At 42.3% G+C, this 24,273-nt stretch overlaps 1 protein-coding gene across 1 annotated transcript in view; it reads left to right on the top strand.

The window, feature by feature from the left end:
• The window catches only part of fat2 (FAT atypical cadherin 2), a 190,602-nt gene that overhangs the window by 125,928 nt on the left and 40,401 nt on the right, over nucleotides 1-24,273 (top strand). The window contains exons 10-15 of the mRNA XM_063053141.1: nucleotides 1,897-5,961; nucleotides 7,213-7,409; nucleotides 8,413-8,566; nucleotides 19,170-19,403; nucleotides 22,733-23,122; nucleotides 23,906-24,120. Coding sequence (XP_062909211.1) covers nucleotides 1,897-5,961; nucleotides 7,213-7,409; nucleotides 8,413-8,566; nucleotides 19,170-19,403; nucleotides 22,733-23,122; nucleotides 23,906-24,120 — 5,255 coding nt within the window. The remainder of the gene's footprint in view (nucleotides 1-1,896; nucleotides 5,962-7,212; nucleotides 7,410-8,412; nucleotides 8,567-19,169; nucleotides 19,404-22,732; nucleotides 23,123-23,905; nucleotides 24,121-24,273) is intronic.

Raw genomic sequence — 24,273 nt, 5'->3', positions numbered from 1 at the left:
GAAAGGTGAGAGTGAAGTGCCATGGGCAGGTGACGAACAGCTGGCAGAGAAGGAGTGTTGGAGAGAGTGTGGTGCAGGTGCAGCACACCCAGCCCTGAAACACCAGGCGAGGTCATTTGATCCAAACAATTGGTTTATTGATCATTACAGAATGTCTCTCTGGTGTTCCCCACCCCCTTCCCTCTCTTTCCCTTTTCCCAACAATGATTCTCATCTCCCTGCCCCCTTCCCACTCTCAGTCCACAATAGAGACCCATATCAGAATCAGGTTTATCTCACGAAATTTGTTTATTTTTGTGGCAGCAGCACAGTGCAATACATAAAATTACTACAGTGCAATATATAGCATTACTACAGTGTTGTGCAAAAGTGTTGGGCACCCTAGATAGACATAGGAGAAGAAGCAGGTCAGTTGGCTCATTGAGTCTGCTCCACCATTCAATCATGGCTGATCCTTTCTTCCCCTCCTCAGCCCCGCTCCTCGGCCTTCTCCACATAACCTTTGATGCCATGACCAATCAAGAACCTATCAATCTCCACCTTAAGTACACCCAACTACCTGGCCTCCGCAGCTGCCTGTGGTAACAATTTCCACAAGTTCACCATCGTCTGGCTAAAGACATTTCACCACTTCTCTGTTTTAAATGGATCCCCCGCTACCCTCATGCTGTGCCCTCTTGTCCTAGACTCCCCCACCATGGGGAACATCATTTCCACATCTACTCTGTCTAGGGTTGTCAACATTCGAAAAGTTTCAATGACACCCCTCCCCTTCCTTCTAAATTCCAGCGAGTACAGGCCCAGAGCTATCAAATGTTCCTTGTATGATCACCCTTTAATTCCCAGAATTATCCCTTGAGAACCTCCTCTGAACCCTTTCCAATGCCAACACATCTTTTCTTAGATGGGGAGCCCAAAACTGTTCACAATACAGATGAGGCCTCACCAGAGCCTTATAAAACTTCAACATCACATCCCCGCTTAAATTCTAGACCTCTTGAAGTGAATGCTAACATTGCATTTGCCTTCCTCTCCACCGACTCAACCTGCAAGTTAATCTTTCGGGTGTTTCGCACGAGGGCTCCCAAGTCCCTTTCCATCTCAGATTTCTGGAGTTTCTTCCCATTTAGCAAATAATCTGCACATTTATTTCTTCTGCCAAAGTGCATGACCATGCATTTTCCAACATTTATTTCATTTGCTACTTTCTTGCCCATTCTCCTAATCTGTCTAAGTCCTCCTGCAGCCTTCCTGTTTCCTCAACACTACCTGCCCCTCCACCAATCTCCATATCATCATACGTGAAAGAAATGTTTACACAGGACTGTAAAAACAATCCTATATATATCATGAAGGATCTCACCCAACCAGCTTATGGACTGTTTGTATATATATATGCTTGAGTGTGGTCATATATACTTAAGATTAGCTTATATACTGAGGCTGATTGTATGTACCAAAAGTGACACACAGAGGTATCTGTACATTAAATTACTGACAGGAAATGATAAAGTGACAAAGTGACTTGGCAAGAGGAACTCTTCTAGGTAGCATCAGGACCAATGAAAATGCAGTAGGACAGTGGCTGTCGGTGTCAGTATGAGGTGTGGAGTGTAAGTGTGTTGGGGGGGGGTGGGATGAAGGGTCCGGAGGGACTGTGGAGATGAGTGTATAGGGCATTGTGGGGTGGTTTAATGGGTGCAGGTGTTGATCAGCCTGACGACCTGGTAGAGGTAACTGTTTTTGGCACCTGGCGGCTCTGGTTTGGATACTGCGTAGCCTCTTCCCTGATGGGAGTGGGACAAACAGTCCATAAGCAGGTTGGGTGGGATCCTTCATGATATTGGTGGCTACTGTTCATGAGAAAGAATGACATTCATTCTAAATATTTTGCAGGCAACAGTGGCAACATGTTTGATATTGACCCAGCTTCAGGCAAGATCACTGTGGCTAAGAAACTAGACCAAGCAGTCAAAGGATTCTACAGTTTGACAGTGAAAGCCAAGGATCAAGGCTATCCTCAACTCAGTACCCTTGTCGATGTCGATATTACAATCACTGTTTCTGATAACTCACCTCCAAAATTTCTGATAAAGGAGTACTTTGCAGAAATCAGTGAAGCGACAGAGATCGGATCGTCTGTTGTTATGGTATCTGCAGTCAGTCAGTCAGCCGTTACTTACGAAATTAAGGATGGAAACCGAGATGGCACATTTCACATCAACTCGTTCACGGGCGTAATATCAGTTCACAAGAAGCTGGACTTTGAAAATATTGCAGTTTATAAGCTAAGGGTTTGGGCTACCAATATGGCAGGTCTATACAGCAGCGTCTTGGTATTAATCAACATTTTAGATGAAAACGACAATGCTCCTACCTTTATTCAGTCTCAATACATAGGTAGAATTGTTGAGAATTCTCCAATAAACAGCCTTGTTCTGGATGACAGAAATGCACCTCTCATTATCCAAGTCACTGATCGAGACAAAGATATCAATGGGATGGTGGTGTATCAGATCATGGAACCCGATATACTGAAGTACTTCTCTATTGATCCTGATATGGGTACGCTCAGCACGGCCACTGTCATTGACCATGAAGTGAACCCTGTCTTTCATCTTACTGTGCAGGTGCAAGATCGTGGGCATCCCAGCCTGTTTGCAAAAGAAGTGGCCAGTATCACTATAACAGTAACGGATATTAATGACTGCCCACCAAAGTTTGAGAAAGAGCTGTATGAATCCACTTTACTGACCCCTGCTCACAACGGAACTGCTATTCTCACCGTTAAAGCAACAGATGCAGACTCTGACAGCTTCTCAAGGGTTATGTACAGTATCGTGGAAGGGAATAATGAGGATGCGTTCACCATTGATTCATCAACTGGATTAATTTCAGTCAAGAACACGGGCAGCCTCAAGGACCATTTTGAATTGATAGTTAGAGCGTCTGATGGTACATATAAAAGCACTGCTGTGGTAAAAATAAAAATATCCAACATAAAGGAAAGTGGCCTAACCTTCGCTCAGAGCTTATATTCATTCTCAGTGTTAGAAAACACTACGCTGGCTGAAACCTTAGGGGTCGTGAAAGCCTCGGGCAATCAATTGAATGAACCCATCTTTTATTACATATTAAACCCAGATGAAAAGTTTCGAATCATCTACACATCAGGCGCTTTTCAAACGACCGGGATGGCGTGTGACCGTGAGGAAAAGGAAGAATATGAGTTTGTTGTTGAGGCCTGTGATATGCGTGATCCTCCGAGAGTTGCCCACACCTTGGTTAAAGTCCTTGTAGAGGACGTGAATGATAATGCTCCAGAATTTGTTCACTTACCTTATCTAACTACAGTCCAAGATGACGCAGAGCCGGGTGATGTTATAATCCAAGTCTCTGCAGTTGATAAAGACACTGGAGACAATGCAGTGGTCCGCTACAGCCTTCTGGATCACCACAAGTATTTCTGGATTGATCCGTACCTTGGAGATATTTCACTCAGCAAGCACCTTGGCTCTGAAGCAGCAGATAAGTACATATTAACCATTAGAGCTCAAGATAGAGGGAATCCACCACGTTATGCCCAGACCAAAGTAGCTGTTACTGTAAGAGATAAAATCAGCCCCATGTTTGAGAAAGCCTACTACAGGGTCAATGTACCCGAAAATATTTCTCCCTACACCCCAGTTTTTCATGTGCATGCCTACAACCCTTCAGGGTTCCGACTTATCTACAACATCGTCACAGAGAGCGCACTGCACTTATTCGCTATCGAGTTCAAGGCTGGAGTGCTGAGTGTGATTGATTTCTTGGATTATGAGAGGCAGACGAAGCACACGTTCACTGTGAGAGCCACCGACTCAGTGACCGGATCGTATGCAGAGGCCGTCATTGAGATTGAGGTTGAAGATGTCAATGACAACCCCCCTGTGTTTGTGGAAATGGTCTACAGTGCAACGTTATCAGAGGCCTCAGCCATTGGCACTTCGGTGGTGAGAGTGAGTGCAACTGATGCTGATTCTGGAAGAAATAAAGTTATTAGCTACCAGTTTGCAACCATTATCAATGGTTCAGAATACTTCCATATTGACACTTCCAATGGACTTGTAACAACAGCTCGTGTACTTGACTATGAACAAGTTCAGCATTATACACTTACAATCAGGGCCGTAGATAATGGTATTCCTCCATTAAGCAGTGATGTTCTTCTAAATGTAAATATTTTGGACTTTAATGATAATCCACCTGTATTTCAACAGAACCAGTATGAGACAACAATAAGTGAGGTGGCTATTTGCGGCCATTTTGTTATCCGGGTACAAGCGAGAGATTCGGACAGTATGGACATCAATAACCTCGAGTATATCATCTCAGATGGGAATGAACAGCGGCACTTTACAATCGGGACAAAATCAGGAATCATTTCCGTGTCAAATTCATGCAAGAAAATATTGGAAGATAATTACCACTTGAACGTGTCTGTTTCTGATCGGGTTTACAGGCGATCCATACCAGTCCAAATTAAAACTTCCAAGACAAATAAATACAAGCCCATCTTTGATCAAAGTATCTATGAGGTTGAACTTGCTGAAAATGCAGAAGTGGGGACACATGTGATTCAACTCCTCGCTGAAGATTCAGACTCTGGCCCATATGGCAGCATCGATTACACAATCATAAATAAGTTAGCAAAAGAGAAATTCAGCATAGATAACAATGGCCATATCTTAACCTCACAGAAGCTGGATCGCGAGAACTCAACAGAAAAGCTCATTGCCATTAAAGTGATGGCAAAAGATGGAGGTGGCAAGGTGGACTTCTGTACGGTGAATATTATATTGACGGATGAAAATGATAACGCCCCCCAGTTCCAAGCTGCTGAATACAAAGTTCACGTCCCTGCCACCACCCTTAAGGGAGCCCCTGTAATCCAGATCGTGGCTGTCGATGCTGATGAAGGCATGAACGCAGATGTCACCTACTCTGTTGCGTCCAGAGATGACAAGATCGAGGAGATACTGGAAATCAATCCTCTCACTGGATATATCACCATCAAGGAGAGCTTGGTTGGACTGGAGAACAACTCCTTTACCTACTATGTGAAGGCACAGGATGGAGGTTCCCCACAGCAGGATTCTTGTGTTCCTGTTACTGTCAAAGTTATCCCACCTGAACTGTCAATCCCACGATTCTCAGAACCGCTATACTCCTTCTCGGCCTCAGAAGACCTCCCAGCTGGATCAGAAATTGGTCTAATCAAGGCAGAGTCTGATATACAACCAGTTATATATAGCCTGGTGAAGGGAAACACTGACGAAAGTAACAGGGATGAGGTGTTTACCCTTGATAAGAACACCGGAACTTTGAAAGTTGGCAAGAACATTGATCACGAGAAAACAAAGTGGTACCAGATTGATGTAATTGCTCAGTGTTTCCATGGCGATATTGAGGTTGCTTCCTCTGTGTCTATCAATATCCAGGTGAAGGATGTTAATGATAATCAACCCATTTTTGAGGCAAATCCGTACAAAGCTTTCATCCCAGAAAACATGCCAGCAGGAACCACAGTGATACAAGTGACGGCCAATGACCAGGATACAGGGACCAATGGACATGTGACCTATAGCCTCTCTGGTGAATTTGATGATGTCACCGATGTTTTTGCCATTGACGGTGTGAGTGGGTGGCTCACCACACTGAAAGAATTGGACGGCGAGGCAAAGAGCAGGTACAAGTTTGCCGTCGTGGCATTCGATCACGGGGGAAGAGTGCAGCTGTCCTCAACGGCCATCGTAGAGGTTGAGGTCAGTGATGAAAATGACAACCCCCCACAATTCACGAAGAGGATCTACAGGGGCTCACTCAGTGAAGACAGCAAACCTGGACAAGTGGTTGTTGTCCTCAGTATGACAGATGCTGATATTACAGAATCCAACAGACAAGCCACCTGCTACATTACAGGTATCTCTTTTGCAAAATACATCTAGAGAACTGATGATGTTTAGAAATTTAACTACTTACTTCCAAAATAGTGGGTGCAATTTTTACCTTCACTGAATAGAATTCAGCCAAGAGTAGAACTCACCTGGTTTCCATTCCAGTCGATTAGGCAGATTTTACAACATACATATGTTCTATCTGGTCACCATCAGGCAGTGAAGGTGATGAAATAATGATTCATTTTTTTATTCATTGCTGAGTGAATTTTTTCATAGCCTTTTCCCCAAATTCTCTTCCTTTTAACTAATTTGTACCTTGATCATTTGTTCCCAGAGCTTAACCAAAAACAGAAAACGCAGGAAACATTCACCAGGTCAGGCAACATCTGTGGAGACAGAAAAAGTGTAAACATTATCTGAACTGGTATTAAAGAGTCCCTACCATTAATAAAGCAGAAAACTACAAGAAAATATAAATAAATGTGGACTTCTGTTTATAGAAACATTTCTTCAATGCTTTTTGATTTGGAATGAGGATTGCCTTCTCCCACTGTGATTCTATTTTTAAGGCTGGTGTTTGGGGAAAGTGGTAGAGTTTGTTTGTTTGTTATAATAGAACATCCTGGTGGGATATCTGCCAAAAGTCTACAGGCTTGAGTCCTAAACCAAATACACTTCAAAATTTGTTTAGGAAGCTAGCAGCAATAACCATGGAGATACAAAGAAACCAGACTGCCAGCTCCAAATGTTATATGATGTGGAGCAGTAATGTAGGAGTGCTGGTCATCCTGTCTGATATCAATGGGAGGAATATATGTTTGTGAATGGTCCCCCCCCTTTCATCCCAGAATATTGAAAGAAAATTCAGGTTTACTTATACTTCACTCTCCTCACCCACTAATGTTGCCAGGGTATATTTTCTTGATTCCATGGTTGTATATGAGGACCATCCACTTTGATAATAAACTTACTTTCAAACTTTAAACTTTACTTTATGAATTGCAGTAGAATAAATGTTTATATTAACAATTTAGGTAAATATTATTGTTATCAGACAAAGCTACATTTCCAGATGAAATCCAGATGAGGTCTTCATCGGAGTCCAGATGAAGGCTCTTGACCTGAACCATTGACTGTCCATTTCTCTGCATGAATTCTACCTGAGCTGTTCAGTTCCTCCAGCATCTTATTTGACAACTGCAATTAAATCAGGCCTGATTTAAGTAAGAAGTTTTGGCATCAAAACCTGTTAATTAACAATTTGTTTTGATAGACGGTGACCTCTTGGGCCAGTTTGGGATTGAAAAATTTGAAGACCAGTGGCGGGTTTATGTAAAGGAACCATTGGACCGGGAGGAGCAAGAGAAATATGTTCTAAATATCACAGCTACTGATGGCAAGTTCTTGGCTGAGTCTGCAATCGAGGTCCTCGTCCACGACATTAATGATAACAGTCCACGTTGTCAACCGGTAAGTATCCCCAAACAACTTTGGTGCTAATAATTAACTTTGCACCGTAAAATCATAAGAGAGGAGCAGACTTAGACCATCCAGCCAATTGAGTCTGCACCACCATTTCCTCATGGCTGATCCATTTTCACTCTCGATTCCATTCTTCAGCCTTCTCACTGTAACCTTTTATTGCCATGACTGATCAAGAGCCTATGAACCTCCACCTTAAACACACCCAGTGCCCTGGCTTCCTCAGCCACTTGTGGCAATGAAATCCACAGATTCACCACCCTCTGTTCTAAAGCCGTACCTTCTGGTCCTAGGCACCCACACTTTAGGAAACATCCTCTCCACATTCACTCTATCTTGGACTTTCAACATTCGATAGGTTCCAATGAGATCCACCCCTTCGTTCTTCTAAATTCCAGCAAGTACAGGCAGGCCCAGAGCCATCATATGCTCCTCATACGATAACATTTTCATTTCCGCAATCAGTCTCGTGAATCACACCAGTGATAAGGTAAAGTACGAGGGACCACAACTCCTCACACTTCTCTCTGCTTTACCTCAGAAAACACGACAAAGTGATTAAATTCCACCAAATACTAATGTATTTACATTTCTGCAATATCTTCAGACACTGCATTAGCCTATTGAAAATAAAAATTCACTACTTAAGAAATTTAGCACTCCCTAACTGGTGGGCAGTATGCTTAACCTCACTTTAGAACAGGGAACAACAGCACAATGCTGTTGGCCAACATGCCTGTGCTGACCACGCTGCCAATCCACCCTAGAGGTGCAAAAGCAACTGAGAGTCACCATTGCTTTGCTGGACATGACGGAACATGCCACTCTTCTACAGAGAATGTGTTAATTTTCCTTCTTTCAGTCAACACAGGCAACGTACCCTGAAACAGGGTACGATTAAAGAAGGCACATATTTTCCATTATGTCTATGAATTTAGAATAAAGACAGCGATATTCTTCAGCAGTTTGACCTTGGCCTTTCCTTTCTCAGCTGATGTACAATGAAATCATTTCAGAAGGAGCTCCTTGGGGGCAGTTCATCTTGAAAGTTTCTGCAAATGACCCAGATGCTGGCAGCAATGCTCAAATTACCTACACTCTGCTAGGGCCAGGCGCAAACAAGTTTCGACTTGACCCACAGACAGGTAAGAAATAAACAGTTGATTCTGGTGTTTCTATTTAAACAGCACGGTGTTATTTACTCATATCAAATGAAACTGTGATAGGCAAGCCTGCTGCCTATGGAGGCTCTCAAGTTAGTAACAGATCCAGAGCACAGTTTTCTGCAGTGTATGTTATAGCCCGAGAACTCGATAGCGCATAAACATAAAATGAGGAGAAAATTAAGGTTCAAGGAACAGTGCTCACACCTGATCACAAAAAGGAATCTGGTCATCAAGTCCCAGGTGTTTGTGGTTTGTGCAGCTATGGCCTACATCTTTTTACACGTGTCAGCACACCCTTTTACCAATTTTAGTGGAGATCAAAAAATAGATCTTCTTTTGTTTCAAAACACAATGTACACAGCTCTAGAGATAAAAGGAAAATAAAATTATTTAAATAAATGGCTCATCCCAATTTAACTGTAGATCAAAAATGAATTTTATTTTGTTTGAGAAATGGAATGTACACACCTCTAGAGGTAAAAGAGAATTATTTATAAAACCATAAGACGTAGGAGCAGAATTGGCCCATTCAGTCCATCAGGTCTACTCAAGCCATTCAATTGTGGCTGATTTATTATCCCTCTTAACTCCATTCTCCTGCATTCTCCCCTTAACCTTTGATATCCTTGCTATTCAAGAGCTTACCAACCTCCACCTGACATATACCCAATGACTTGGACTCCATAGTTGTATTTCCCTCATCCAAATGGTTATCTTTTCTGAGTGGCAAGATCAAGCTGTGCATAGATACTAGGTGCGCAGACACAACATGCAAGAGTTTATTCTGACAGCAGAATGACTATTGCCCGGCCAAAGTGCCAGAACACCTTTCATCACTTCAAGCAGCCCATGGACAGCATGAATATTATCAGAGCCCCTCAGGAATCAGAGATCGAGAGTGTTTGCCTGAGCAGTTTGTAAAAGGCATTGGGCAGAATGTTTCACCGTCAAATTTCAAGGCCTTGCTTATCCAGTCATGAGAAAGCCCTCCCTCCTTGGATGCTTCCTACATTGTATGTGAAGTTGAAAGTTCAAGTATGGTAGCGTAGCGGTTAATGTAATGCTATTACAGCTCAGGGCATTCGAGAGTTTGTAGTTCAATTCCGGTGTCGTTCTGTAAGGAGTGTCTGTACATCCTCCCCATGGAATGCATGGGATTTCCCCACATGCTCCTGTTCCTCCCACAGTCCAAAGACGTACTGGGTAGGTTAATTGGTCATTGTAAATTGTCTCATGATTATAGTTGGGTTAACCGGGGTTGTGGGATTGCTGTGGTGACATGGCTCGAAGGGTTGGAAGGGCAGACTCAGTGTTCATCATTAAATAAATAAAATAAATGTATTATCAAAGTACATACTGTACCATACATGTCACCATATACAAACTTGCAGTTCATTTTCTTGTGGGCATTCCCAGTGAATACAAGAAACACAATAGAATCAACAAATGACCGCACCCAACAGGATGGACAGACAACCAATGTGCAAAAAAGATACCAGGACAATCCAATACAATTCAGGATCCTGAAGCAGTTTAACTCAATCTGATTACTTTCACGGACACAACCAAGCGGCAAATATCAATTACCAAAATCTTGCTTTAAAATACACACTCATAAAGGACACCATCTCTTACTATAAATACAGGCCTGATCCAGTTTTAGAGTCAGAATCCTACATATTATATCATGACTGATCCATTATTACAGATAGGACAATCTATAATAACCGGCCAGATATAATCTTACAGGACAAACAAGAAGGACCAACCTACTTAACAGATATAGCCATTCCAAACACAAGTCACATACAGAAATCAGTAAGTGAAAAACACCAGAAATATGATGAATTAAAAGAGGAAATTGAAACACTATGGAACATGAACAGGGTGTACATTGTCCCAATAGTCATATCTACAACCGGGATAATCCCAAAATCACTAAAAAATTAGGCCTACACAGCAATATTTATGTAAATCTTCAGATAGCCACCGTACTAAACACCAGTAGGATAGTCTGAAAGCTTCTTTCAATTGAGTGTCCACAAACAAGAGAAAATCTGCAGATGCTGGAAATTCGAGCAACATCAGACAAAATGCTGGAGGAACTCAGTAGGCCAGGCAGGACATATGGAAAAATGTATAGTCGACGTTTCAGGCCGAAACTCTTCAAAAGTCCACCCGATCAAAATTGCACAAAATAGCAATAAAGGAAGGACTAACCAGAAACCAGAAATGAACCTGTGTCAAAACTTACAGCATAGTAGTACAACCAGTAGAGCTGCTGTCTCACATCTCCAGTGACCTGATTTCAAACCTACCCTTCAGACCTAGCTATGTGAAATTTGCACACTTTCCTGTGATGTTATGGCATTCCCCCAGGTGATCTGGTTCCTTCTCACGTTGAGGACATGTGGGTTCGTAGGGAAACTAGTGATTGTTTATTGCCCTTGTGGCTGGTAGAATTGATTGTAATGTGCAGAAGGAAAGTTTGTGGGGAAAATTAGAAGGGGATGGAATTGCTTTGTGATATGCTCTAGACTCAGTGGATTAAATGGCCACTGTCCTTGTTTTGAAATGCCATTTGAAAATCTTTCCTTAAGAAATATAAAAGGGAATTGTGATGCAATATGACTGGAATGACATGGCTGATACTAAAAATAGTGATGTGAAAGTTACGCATAAACATTTACTAGATGCCTCCTGTACTATATTTGTGGTCTTCCACTGCTGTAGCCTATCCACTTCATAATTCGACTCTTCTACACACCACTGTTGTAATGAGTGATTACTTGAGTTACTGTTAGTTATCTTCCTGTCAACTTGAACCAATCTGGCCACTCTCCTATAACCTTTCACATTAACAAGGCATTTTCACCCCCTGAACAGCTGCTCAGTGGATGTTTATTTTTGTTTTACTGTCAGTACCTCCAGTTGAACTGTCTTTTTGTGTGTTTCCCCTAGCTGTCAGTCGGTGGTTTTGTATTGCCATGTGCTCCTGTCCCCGCTCCTGCTCTACTCCGGACCCTGTATTACTGAGTACTCTGTCTCTCACCTGTTTCTCATTATTACCTGTATTGCTGCCACCTGTGTCTCATTGTGCTCCACCTATCACCTGCCTCTCTGTTTATTGCTCAGTGTATTTCAGTCCTGTGTTTTCAATTATTTGTTGTTAGATTGTGTCAGTGAGTTTTCCTGAGCCTTTCCAGCATTTTTATCTGTACTCTGTCTGTCTGAATATCAACTCTGCCTGTTTCTTGATTCTGGTTTTTGGATTTCTCTGGATGTTTTTATCTCTGCCTGAACTTTGATGCTGACTTTGTTTGCTCCTCAGGATTTGTTACTCAATTAATATCACTGTGTGCACAGTACTGGGTCTGCAATTGGATCCCTGCTCCAGTGGCTTCAGTGTCCTGATATTTTCACACTGTTCTCTGTAAACTCTAGATACTGTGCATGAAAATCTGCAGCTTCTGAGGTACTCAAACCACCTCGTCTGGTACCAACAAGTCACTTAGGTCACATTTTTTGCCCATTCTGATGTTTGGTTTGAAGAACAAATGAATCTCTTGACCATGTCTGCATGCCTTTATGCATTAAGTTGCTGCCACATGTTTGGCTTATATATAGTTGCATTAACAAACATATGTGCAGGTGTATCTAATGAAGTGATTAGGTATTTGTAATATGAGTAAATTATACTTTTCAAAAAATTTGTAGAGTACAAAACAACAAGGAAGCTATCAGATGGGAACACTAACTACAAGACAAAAGATGTGTCAAATTTATTCTTCTTTGGCTTTCGTATTATAATACTCTTGATTCTGCTTTATTGCAAGCTATTCAATAGTCTTCATCATCATGGCTCACTTGGTAGTGTTCTTATCTCTAAAACAACAGATTGCATGCTCTGTTCTCACTACTGCCAGTGGACAGGAACTACAGGAGTCTAAGTCCAATGTCTACAGGTCAGGAATAGTTATTACCCTTCGACCATCAGGTTCCTGAACTGGTACAGATAACTTCACTCATCTCAACTCTGACTTGATTCTACGACCTACAGACTTGCTTCCAAGGATTCTTTTACATCTCGTGTTCTCAGTATTATTTTTTATTTGCATAATTTGTCTACTTTTCTACATTAGTTGTTAGTTTATATATAGTTTTTCATTGAATCTGCTGTATTTTTAAAAAAGATTTCTTGTGTATGCCTGCAAGAAAATGAACTTCAAGGTGGTATATGGTAACATATATGTACTTTGAAGATAGATTTACTTTGACTTTTCCCCAGAGAGTTGCCCATAACTCATTCGCATGACAGCCCAGGACATTTCTGCTTTTTTTTTTGGAGGTTCTGCCATGTGGATGAAATTTGAAGCCCGTGCACTTCTTTTACAGGCGAATGTGAAATATCCCCAGGCGATGTTCTGAAGGAAAGCAGTCTTTATCATATTGCTGTGGTGAGAGCTTACTATGAACAAACTGACTGCCATGCTTTCCAAATGACGGTAGTAGCTGTATTTCAAAAGTGCTTCATTAGCTATGGAGCACTTTCGGATGATGTGAAAGGAATGGTGTAAATGCATGCCATTTTTTTAATTGGGTCTGTTGTTCAACTGACATGGGTGGCGATCAAACGTCCATAGAAATGGAGTTCATTTCACTTTTAATCTGACAGGATAATGGCAGCTGCCTGGGGATAAACTCCTGTGCAGTTGCTGCATCCAGTCATGGTATTAACTACCAACATTCACAGAGGTGGAATTATACGATTGTGTACTCCATCAGTAATCCACAATCCAACTTGTGGTCTACTTAATTTGATTAATTTTTCAGCAATCATTTTAATTGATGTTATCCCAAATACTTTGCTAAGGTGTGTGCAGTTTTAAGGTTTGGTATCAGCCTGGCAAGGAAGCTGCAGTTAAGATATTTTCATCCCGTTCTCTCTCTGAATTTCATGGTTTCTGCTTTAGAGCCATAGAGCACTAAAGCATAGAAACAGGCCCTTTGGCACATTTAATCTGTGCCAGCCTGGTTTTCTGCCTAGTCTCATCTACTTCTACCTGCACCTGAATCACGGCCTTCCGCACCCCTGTCAGCCGTGTAACTATTCTGAACTTCTCTTTAGTGCATATTTCTGGGTATAAGCTGCCATGGTGCTCTTTCAAATATATTTGTGACCAGTTTCACCCTTTGTTTTATTGCACTTGGTTGTATATTGTACTTGCATCGCTGGTTCCCAGTGCATGGTTGAGTGATGGGCAGAACGTTTTAGATAGGTTTCTGTGGTTAAAATGAAAACATCATCCGTTCCTAGAATGAGTATTATTGAGGAAGTTTTAGAAAGAGATAGGATGTTTGTTGTTGAGATTTATCATGATTCATCTGCATAACATCCCTTTAGAACAGAGATGAGGAATTCCTTTAGTAGAGAGCGATGAATCTGGAATTCTTCGCCACTGACTGCAGTGACGGGTAAGTCTTCAGGTATATTTAAAACAGAGGTTGACATGTTCTTGATTAGTAAAGACGTCAAAGGTTACATGGAGAAGGCAGGAGAATGGGGTTAGAGGGTTAATAAATCAGCCACGATTGAATGGTGGAGCAGACTTGGTGGGCTGAATAGCCTAAGTTCTGTTCTTGTGTCTTAGAGACTTATAAAACAGGACTTTGTGCTCTATGGTTCTGTGCTCACCTCACTCTGGTGCCTCTTCTCATTCCCATAGCCCACTCTTCTCTCTTACAAGATTCCTTCTTCACCCCTTTCCCTTTTCCTTTTACCACCTGCCAGCTTCTCACTTCATCCCCTCTCCCCCACTCACTTTGCCTCTAACCTTGTCTCACCTATCATCTGATAGATTCTTCACTTTCTCCCCACAATCACATCATGATATTCTGGCTTCCTCCCTCTTTCTTTCCAGTCCTGGCCTGAAATGTTGACTGTTTATTCTCTCCGTAGTTGCTGCCTGACCTGCTGAGTTCTTCCAGCAGCACGGAGAGAGTTCTGTCAACGGGCCCCAGAGCTGAACTCTGTTAACTGTATCTCATTGCATGGATACTGCCTGACCCGCAGAGTGTCTCCAACGTTTCCTGTTTTTCAGATCCCCAGCATTGTTATTTATTGTTTTGATTTTTTTGTTGCCTTGTTTTTATTGATATTCATGTTTTGTGAATATCACTGTTGCCTAAAAGCAAAATATTGTTAAATTAGCCAAAAAATCAGTAAAACCAACTCCATGGTGGTATACGACCAGTTTTGTGTCCTGAAATGGAACTTCCACACCTTTTGGTGGGGAAGCCTTCAGACCAAAATCAAACTGCCGGAGGATCTCAGCAGGTCGAGCGGCACCTGTGGAGACAAAGGTATGGCCATTATTTCAGGCTGAGACCCTGTAATTGGGTCTGAGAGTGTAGATTGAAGATAAGCCATATGAAGAGGTAAAAGTGAAGGGAGAGGCTGAGCTCGAAGAAGGTGAGGTGGGGGATAAAGAACAGATGGAGCCATGTGGGGAATTGGAATTGGTTTATTCCTGTCACGTTCTGAGGTACAGTGAAGAGTTTGGGAGGCAGAGGGGAAAAATAATGAGACTGAGGTGGGGCATGATAAAGATGAAGAAAAAAGATTAGCTTTTTGTCACTTGTATGTCAAGACAGTGAAACTTACAGTGAAATGAATTGAATTGACTTTTATTACTTACATCCTTCATATACTTGAGTAAAAATCTTTGTTCCGTCTCTGTCTAAATGTGCAATTATAGTAATTTATAATAAATATTATGTACAACAGGATAGTCAATATATCAGAAATACAGTTGTGTCAGCCTGAATTAAGTAGTCTGATGCCCTGGTGGAAGAAGCTGGCCCAGAGACTCTTGGTCCTGGCTTTTATGTTGTGGTACCGTTTCCCGGATGGTAGCAGCTGGAATAGTTTGTGATTGGGGTGACTTGGGTCTCCAGTGATCCATCCGGTCCTTCTTGCACATCTGTCTTTATAAATGTCATGAATAGTGGGAAGTTCACATCTACAGATGTGCTGGGCTGTCCGCACCACTCTCTGTAGAGTCCTGCGATTGAGGGAAGTACAGTTCCCATACCAGGCAGTGATGCAGACAGTCAGGATGCTCTCAATTGTGCACCTGTAGAAAGTGCTTAGGATTTGCGTTCTGGTTTTGCGATGTGCTGAGAACAGCCCACAAGTGTCGACACGCTTCCGGCACAACATGCCCACAGTTTACTCTAATGCGTGCATCTTTTTGGAATGTGGCAGGAAACCTATTCAGTCATGGGGAGAATGTACAAATTCCTTACAGATAGGGGTGGAAATTGAATCCCGATCTACCGATGGCTGACGCTATAAAGCGATATGCTGACTGCTACTCTAGAGACAGAGAACTTAGGTAGCCAATATTTGCTCTTCAATCACAGTTTCTAAAATGGATTATCTAAATAGATTGGCTGTTTGTGAGAGCTCACCTTGCACAAATTTTTCAGCATTAGAGCAGGGAATGTGTTTCATAAACAGGAGAGGGAAAGGAACACAAGGGATGTGAGTGACTTGAAACTAGAGAATTCAATATTTGTAACTTTTGGGTTGAAGGCTACTCAAGTGGAATATGAGGTACAGATCTTCTAATTAGCATTTGGCCTCACCTTGGCAGTGAAGACAACCAAGGGCAGATGGGTTGGAATGGGAAGGAGAGATGACATGACCTGCGGCTAGAACTAAGGATGGCCTTTGAGTACAGAGCGTAGGTGCTCTGCAATACCATCTCCTGGTCTAGACTTGGTCTTGCCCATGGAGAGGAGGTCATCTCAAAAGCACTGGTCCAGGCTGGAGGAGGAGCACAAATATGAGAAACACACACAAAATGCTGGAGGAAATCAGCAGGCCATGCAGCATCTATGGAAAAGAGTAAACAGTCAACATTTTGGGCCAAGACCCTTCTTCAGGACATTAATCTTTGCCTCAGCTGGAAGGACTATTTAACTTCCTGGTTGATGGTGAGGGAGGAGATGTAGGCACAAGTAGTGCTCCTCCTATTCTCAATGACTATACCTCTGCTGTGCTGATCATTGAAAGACTGAGACCTTGACATCATGTCTCTATAAAACATTAGTGAGTCTACTAGGCTTGCGTATTACATAAGCACTGGTGATAGGAGGGAACCCAATAATTAAATGTACACGTATTTGACTTTATGCATTGAACTGCAGGCCAATAGCTCTGTACAAAGTTCAAAGTAATTTCTTTTATCGAACTACAATTTACTTTGAACTTTGGACAGAGCCATTGGTCTTGCAAACATACATGTCCACAAACATTTCTCCAATTACCTCCTGCATTTTGAAATTTAGAGAGATACGAGTAAACCTTCAGTTGTATAGTTAAACCGAAACAGGAGGATGTGGAATAGAATTAAGAGAAAATTAAACACATTCATACAATTAAGCCTCAGGAAAAACAAAAGTAGTTAATGAGAAAGTAGGGGCTGGGCTTTGAGGTGTGGAAGTGTTTGGTCTTGCAGTCTTTTAGCAATATGTAATACACTTTTCTTTCTTTCACTCTATTTATTTTTCCAATATAGATAGAGCAAGGTTCTACAGGCGGAAATGAACTATTGCTAACTCAACAAACTGATGTTTACTTGCGTGAATTTTTTCTGAGAATTAGTGTAAAAGAGTAATATTTTTCTATATGTGGAGGCACAGCCACAGAGTCCAATCCTATTCATATCAGTCAACCAAAGCTGCACTCTTCAAGCAGTGATAGGCACGCAGAAGTTGGGACTGAGATACCAACAGTGCCTCAGGTGATCGTACTCTTGCCGCTGAATCAAGTTCTGGCACCAAGGCTTACTCCAGGAACTTGTACTCAAGAATCCAGACACCACAGGCTGCACTGACGTTTTGGAACTGACAACTTCTAGATGAAATGTTATATCAAAATCCAGTCTATCTCCTCACGTGAATGTAAAATATTCTGGAGGACTGTTGTGAAGAAGATTTGTGAGGAAAATTTCTTATTTCCTTTGTCCTATGAGAATAGGTTGAGTGAGCTAGGGTTTTTTCTTTGGAGCAAAGGAGGATGAAAGGCGGGTTGATAGAGGTATACAAGATGATAAGAGGTATAGATGAGTGGATAGCAGAGAGTTTTTTTTTACCAGGGCAGAAATGGCTAATACCAGGGTCACAATTTTAAACAGAGAAAATCTGCAGATGCTGAAAATCCCAGCAGCACGCACAAAATGCTGGAGGAACTCAGCAGGCCAGGCAGCATCTATGGGGAAAAAAGTACGGTCGACATTTCGGGCTGAAACCCTTTGGCAAGACACAATTTTAAGGTGTTTGGAGGGATGTCAGAGATAGGTGTGTGGAATGCACTGCCAGGGGTGGTGATAATGGCGGATCTGAGGCCTCAATTGCTCAGGGTTGACCATGGATGTTGCATCTTAGCTGGCTAGGTACACAAAACAGGTCAATATGATATGAAGAACAAACTGTTGCCCATGTAGCCAGCTCCCCTTCTCCACACATCTGATAAACCCCAAGGAAGGGGAGAAACCAGTACAGTTTGGCACCAGCAGCATTTCAGGAGTTGCCAGTCAATGAAGGACTGTCTTTGGGACTCCAACTCAGGATTTTCCCTTGGGGTTTTCTCCTGATGTTTTCTGCATGAGTGGGCATAGCCGCAAGACAGTGAAGGTTCGAAATCAGCATTTTCCTTGTCCTGGATGAGCTGCCAGCCATGGCTGTTGAGCCCCATCCGCTCAAAGTGACAGATTTTAAGGTGCCAGTAACCCACCTTTGTCCCTTGTCAGTAGAAACAGTTCTGCTGAGCCGTACACTGGACTTGGCTGTCAGAGGCTTGGTCGCCATTGGGAGCATTTAATAGGTGGGGAGCTTATCCCCATTACCACACCTGTCTATAACAACCTTAAAGAACCAAATACCGTACAGATGGCAGATGGATCAGGGACATTTGAGAAGCTCTTAGATATGCACATGGATGATAGAAAAATGGAGGACAATGTAGGGGGGAAGGGTTAGATTGATATTAGTGTAGGTTAAAAGATCACACAACAATATGGGTTAAAGGGCCTGCACAGTGCTGTAATTTTCCATATGCTATGTTCTCTAAGACCAGGAGAGTTCTCCCTACTAAGCGGGTCAATATTTATCTTTCAATTACAATTTCTAAAACAGGTTCCCTGATTAACATCACTTAGCTGTTTGTGGGAGCTTACCAGACACAAATTAACCACTGTTTCTCTGCATTACAGCAGGAAATCAGATGAATAAATACTACATCTCCATCAAAAACCTGTGATGTTCCAAAAACAATGTGGAAGTATCTATATGTATATAGGTTTTTCTTTCACAATAATCCAATGCACCCTGAAGGCAAATATAGCAGTCCCAGCTGTGTGTAGTAGAGTCAATACAGTCTGAGGATTGAATCTGAACATTCCTGTTTGACATGGCTGATTTTTACAGCAGGTGACCTTGCTTGACTCATTGGTGTGTTGTTAAAGAATTGAATGGCAGATTATTGTACTAATTCCTGTTTTTCTGCTCTCCTTAGGGGAATTGATGACGGTTGGTTCTTTGGACCGTGAGAATCAGGCTGCATATAATCTGATTGCCAAGGCGTCTGATGGGAGCAGCCTATACTGTGAGGCAGATATCAACATTGGTGTACAGGACATAAATGATAATCCTCCCAAATTCTCCGCCACCCAGTATGCTGTGTCCGTCTTTGACAACACCACTATTAAAACACCTGTGGCAGTTGTCCATGCCAGGGACCCTGATATCGGTAAGCGGATCAGTCAATGTGTTTGGTTCTGAGGGGAGGCTCCCAAATATCCACTTATCCCATCAATATTTGGTTTTGTAAGTCAGCACGGCGCTCACCTGTGCAGTTCAAAAACCTGGTACTTCGATTTACTGGGCATGTAGTATGTATTTGGCCAAAGAGCAAAGGACTATGGGTGCTGGATATATGACACAAAACAAAAATGGCTGTGTTATGTTACTTCTTTTTAAACATTCCGTGGGTTAACAACAAAGAATCATATTCTGGAAGAATTAGAGAACTTTTAATTTACAGAAATAAACAAACACTTCTTAATCCCGCCACATGCTGAAACATTCTGGCAAACCCCGCACATGCTCAGTGCTCCCCAATCAGGAACTGGCACATCATTGCACGTGATATCACCACAAGCTGGAAACATCTGGCAGGCCCCATAAAATTCTAATAGAAGGGAGCATAATTTTAAGGAGTTCAAAGGAAAGTATAATGGGGAGAGGGGGGTAAGTCTTCTACACAGAGAGTGGTGAGTGCATGGAATCCCCTGCTAGGGGTGGTGGTAGAAGCAGAAACATTAGGGGCATTTAAGAAAAAGTTAGATAGGCTCAGGGATGATAGAAAGATGAAGGGTTATGTAGGAGGGAAGGGTTAGATTGATCTTAGAGTAGGTTTAAAATTAAGTATAACATTGGGTCTGAAGGGTCTATGCTGCACTACAATATGCTTTAAATTCTGTAGAAATCATGGAGATGCCAGCATCAAGTGTTTCTTCAGAGCTAAGTGCCAGAGAAAACAAAAAATGCCAACAGTGTTTTCACTGGAATTTTGATTTTGGTTCCTAATTATTATTCAATTAGATAAAAATAAGCAATAAAAAGCCTTCCCTTACTTTGCTCTTGCATTAAACTTAATGTTTACTTTTTATATTTCTGCTTTGAAGAAGGATCTGCACCTGAAATGTGTCTCTTCGCCCCACTGACTAACCTAACGTATATCCCTGAATGATTTTATTGTTGCTGTTTGAGCTGAATAATTATTGCTGAATTAATGGAGCACCGAATGCTAAATCTGTACGTAGCTATGTTGTCCCCGTGGTTTCTCATTCAGTCCTGTCAGTTTCCAAATGAGTATGCAGAATTCAAACTCAGCCAATTTATATTCTAAGCCTCCAAGGCATCGTATGAGAAGCCAAGCTCCATTTGATCCCACGAGAGCTTTTCTAGATCTTTCTGATATCTGGGGTTGCTGGAGTATCACCCTCAGGCAGATGTTGCTGCAGTATTTAATGGCAATTTTGTATCACATCTGAAATTTTGCTGGTAAATAGTTTCCAGTTTACCGGGGCACCCCATGTAAGAATTTATCGCACAGTGTTAGAACCATCGCTCTAGGGAACTCGCTGACAAAAGAGGTTACCGATATTGCCTGCAAGGAGTTTGTATGTTCAGCCCTTAATCGTGGGTCTCTTCTCCAAGTGCTCCAGTTTCCTCCCACATTCCAACTACGTTTGGGTTAGTAGGTTCATTTGCCACGTGCAATTGGGCACCGTGGGATTGTTGTTCTGAAAGAGCCTCTTACTGTGCTGTATCTCTAAATCTGGGTGGCGAGGTGGAGATGCGTCTCTACCAAAGGAGGTGTCAGACGCCCCTCCCCTCCGCTAGCCTGCGGGTCACCCTTGGGCAAGGTGTAGCACCTGCTTATCCCCCCTCGGATCTGGGTCACATGAAGCCACGGGGGCAGGAGGTGCATGGGCGAGCAGCCAGTGCACATCACAAGTCCTGGTTCTGCGACCACTGACACCAGGGACACAGTCTCTGAACAGTATTGATAATGGCTGTGGCCACACGTGCCCAGAAGAAGGCAATGGCAAACTATGAGGGGTAATTGATAAGTTCGTGGCCTAAGGTAGAGGGAGTCAATTTTAGAAAACCTAGCATATTTATTTTTCAACATAGTCCCCTCCTACACACTTAGTCCAGCGGTCGTGGAGCATACGGATCCCTTCTTTGTAGAAGTGGTCCACAGCAGGGGTGATGGATAAGTTCGTGGCCTAAGGTAGAAGGAGATGAGTTATCAACTTCAAACATTCTGCATTATCACTCAAAGAGTTGAACTGCACATGCATGTAACGAGAGCGTCTTGGACCTCCAGGTGGTCCACAGCAGGTGTGATTGATACGTTCGTGGCCTAAGGTAGAAGGCGATGAGTTATACAGCTCCCGTTACATGCACGTGCAGATCAACTCTTTGAGTGAAAACGCAGTAAGTTTGAAGTTAATAACTCATCTCCTTCTACCTTAGGCCACAAACTTATCAATCACCCCTGCTGTGGACTACTTCTGGGGGTCCAAGACGCCGGCTTCTACAGAGAAGGGATCCGTATGCTCCACGACCGCTGGACTAAGTGTGTAAATGTAGGAAAAATAAATGTGCTGAGTTTTCTAAAATTGACTCCTTCTACCTTAGGCCATGAAGTTATCAATCACCCCTCGTACTTCTGGAGAAAAAATTGCCAAGAACAATCATGGTCAAAGACCTTGATTGCCCACATCATACAGCACTGCACATAATGACGATGATCTTAAATTTTTATATAAAGGCCTTCTTCCAACATGATTTGTGGGTGTGAGGTGGCTTTTTTCTCGGGGGGTATATAAAAATGAGATTGGATCTCCCATGACATATTGCTGCAAGCAACAGGTTAAACAGGCTTGTGATGGGTTTGCAGAACCGTGGATGCCATCTGCAAGTGGCTTAATTCTCCCTGCCCTTGCATTGCACAATTGCCTGGAGGAGTTTGTGTTTGAGGTAGTGGAGGGGTCCACGCTGTATGGTGTACACAACTAGCTATTTAGTAAACTTCCTACCTTTAAAGGCGTGACTGTATAGCTGCAGCACAGTGCAGAACATCGGTTCACGATGTTGTGCCGACCCTTTAATCTACACTAAGATCATTTTAACCCTTCCCTCTTACATAGCCCTCCATTTTCTGTCATCCATGCACCTACCTAATGAACCTGCCTTTGGCAAGACGTTCCATGCACCTTCTACTCTGTGTTAAAAACCCACATCTGACATTCCCCTTCTGTATTTTCCTCCAAGCAACTTAAAATTATGCCCCCTGTTGTTAGCCATTTATGCCCTAGGTAAAAAGACTTGGCCTATCCACTCCATCTGTGTCTTGTATCATCTTTACTCCTCTGCCAAGTCACCTCTCATCCTCCTTTGCTCCAAAGAGAAAAGTCCTAGCTTGTTCAATCTATCGTCATAAGACATGGTCTCTAATCCAGGCAGTTTATTTTTTGCTTTTAACCTGGTTTTCTTGATCAATAGGTGTCAATGCAGAGGTCACGTACTCCTTAGTGGAATCAGCAAATGACTTCTTCTCCATTGATGAACTCTCCGGTGTGATATACCTGGCAAAATCATTACATAAGGAGCAGCAGAGAACCTTTAACCTTATTGTTCAGGCCAGAGATCACGGCCTTCCACAGAGCCTTTCTTCATTTGCCAGTGTCGTTGTTTCAGTCATAGGCATTGAAGAGTTCATCCCTGTTTTTATACAAAGGGAATACATTGCCACTGTCCCAGAAGATGTGAGCAATGGAGCACAGATACTCAGTGTGTCAGCGTTAACCCGAGATGCCAATAATTACGCACAGATCCTTTACACCATTACGAATGGCAATGAACATGGCAAGTTCCGCATTGATTCCAAAACAGGTAAATATATAGGGCATAATGATAATCATTATGCAGTTCAGTGTACTACAGTGTCATGTACTCCTTTATTGAAGCTGCTGTTCTGCTATTTAATTACTGAGAGGTTTGTTGGTAAATATTCTAATTGTCATTAACCCAAGGGACACCGGCAAATGTAGTGCCACATTCACACAGATAGTTTACTAAATTATATTTATTGTGGAGAACTTTAAGAAGTTCTGAGAGATTTGCTACTGTTCATTATAAATTCAGATTCTTATTCTGAAATCATACAAGTAGAGTGAAGAAATGATAGTTTTTTTTTCTGTCTGTAAGTAAATCTATTGAAGTTGATCATTTTCGAGGAACGACCGATAACTTAAGCGCCAGGCCAGATTGAAATGGTCGGGGTGTCGGGGTTGCATAGGAGAGACGGTCTGGTTCGGCTCGCTGCCCCACAAGGGTTGCTCAAGTCTGTGCTGGACTGAGGCAGTAGCCTGCAAGTAGTGGACTTCTGAATCGGCTGAGTGATGCCTGACGTTGTGAACTTCAGTCCTGAATGTTATTTTGCTTGCTTTATTGTTTGCACAATTTGTGTTTTTTTTTTTGGCGCGTTCTTCTCTCTGCGCTCTGGGTGTTTGATGTTCTTCTTTGGTTTTTAATGGGTTCTGTTGGGGTTCTTCATTTCGTGACTGCCTGAGAGGAGACAAATCTCAAGGTTGTATAAAGTACACACACTTCAATAAGAAAAGTACTTTGAACTTCGAACTTTTCGATAAAAGCCATGTCCACTCCTGTCTTTAGGAGCCATGTACGTGAATGGGAGCTTGGACTATGAATCCTGTCAGGAGTATTATCTGTCAATTGATGGCAACAGGGAAGGGAAGCCATTGCTCAGTGACACTACGACGGTTATCATCAATGTCACGGACATTAACGATAACCCACCCACTTTTGGCTACAGCGTACACGCAGCCGATGTCAGTGAAGATGCTCCACTGGGAGAAATGGTCCTTAAAGTAAGTGGTAAAGAAAATCTGTACAATTATCTTACAACCAAATGGTAGTTAGACTCTCACACCAGAAAGAAACTGTTGTTGAAATATATCATAGATAATTTATAGCTATAACAGCACAGTTTATCCTCCTGATAAATTAGTTTGACACCAGTT

This window comes from Mobula hypostoma, chromosome 7 (assembly GCF_963921235.1).
Source record: "Mobula hypostoma chromosome 7, sMobHyp1.1, whole genome shotgun sequence".
NCBI classification, from domain to species: domain Eukaryota; kingdom Metazoa; phylum Chordata; class Chondrichthyes; order Myliobatiformes; family Myliobatidae; genus Mobula; species Mobula hypostoma.
The sequence above is the reverse complement of the archived record's forward strand: the minus strand, read 5'-3'. Positions and strand labels throughout refer to the sequence as shown.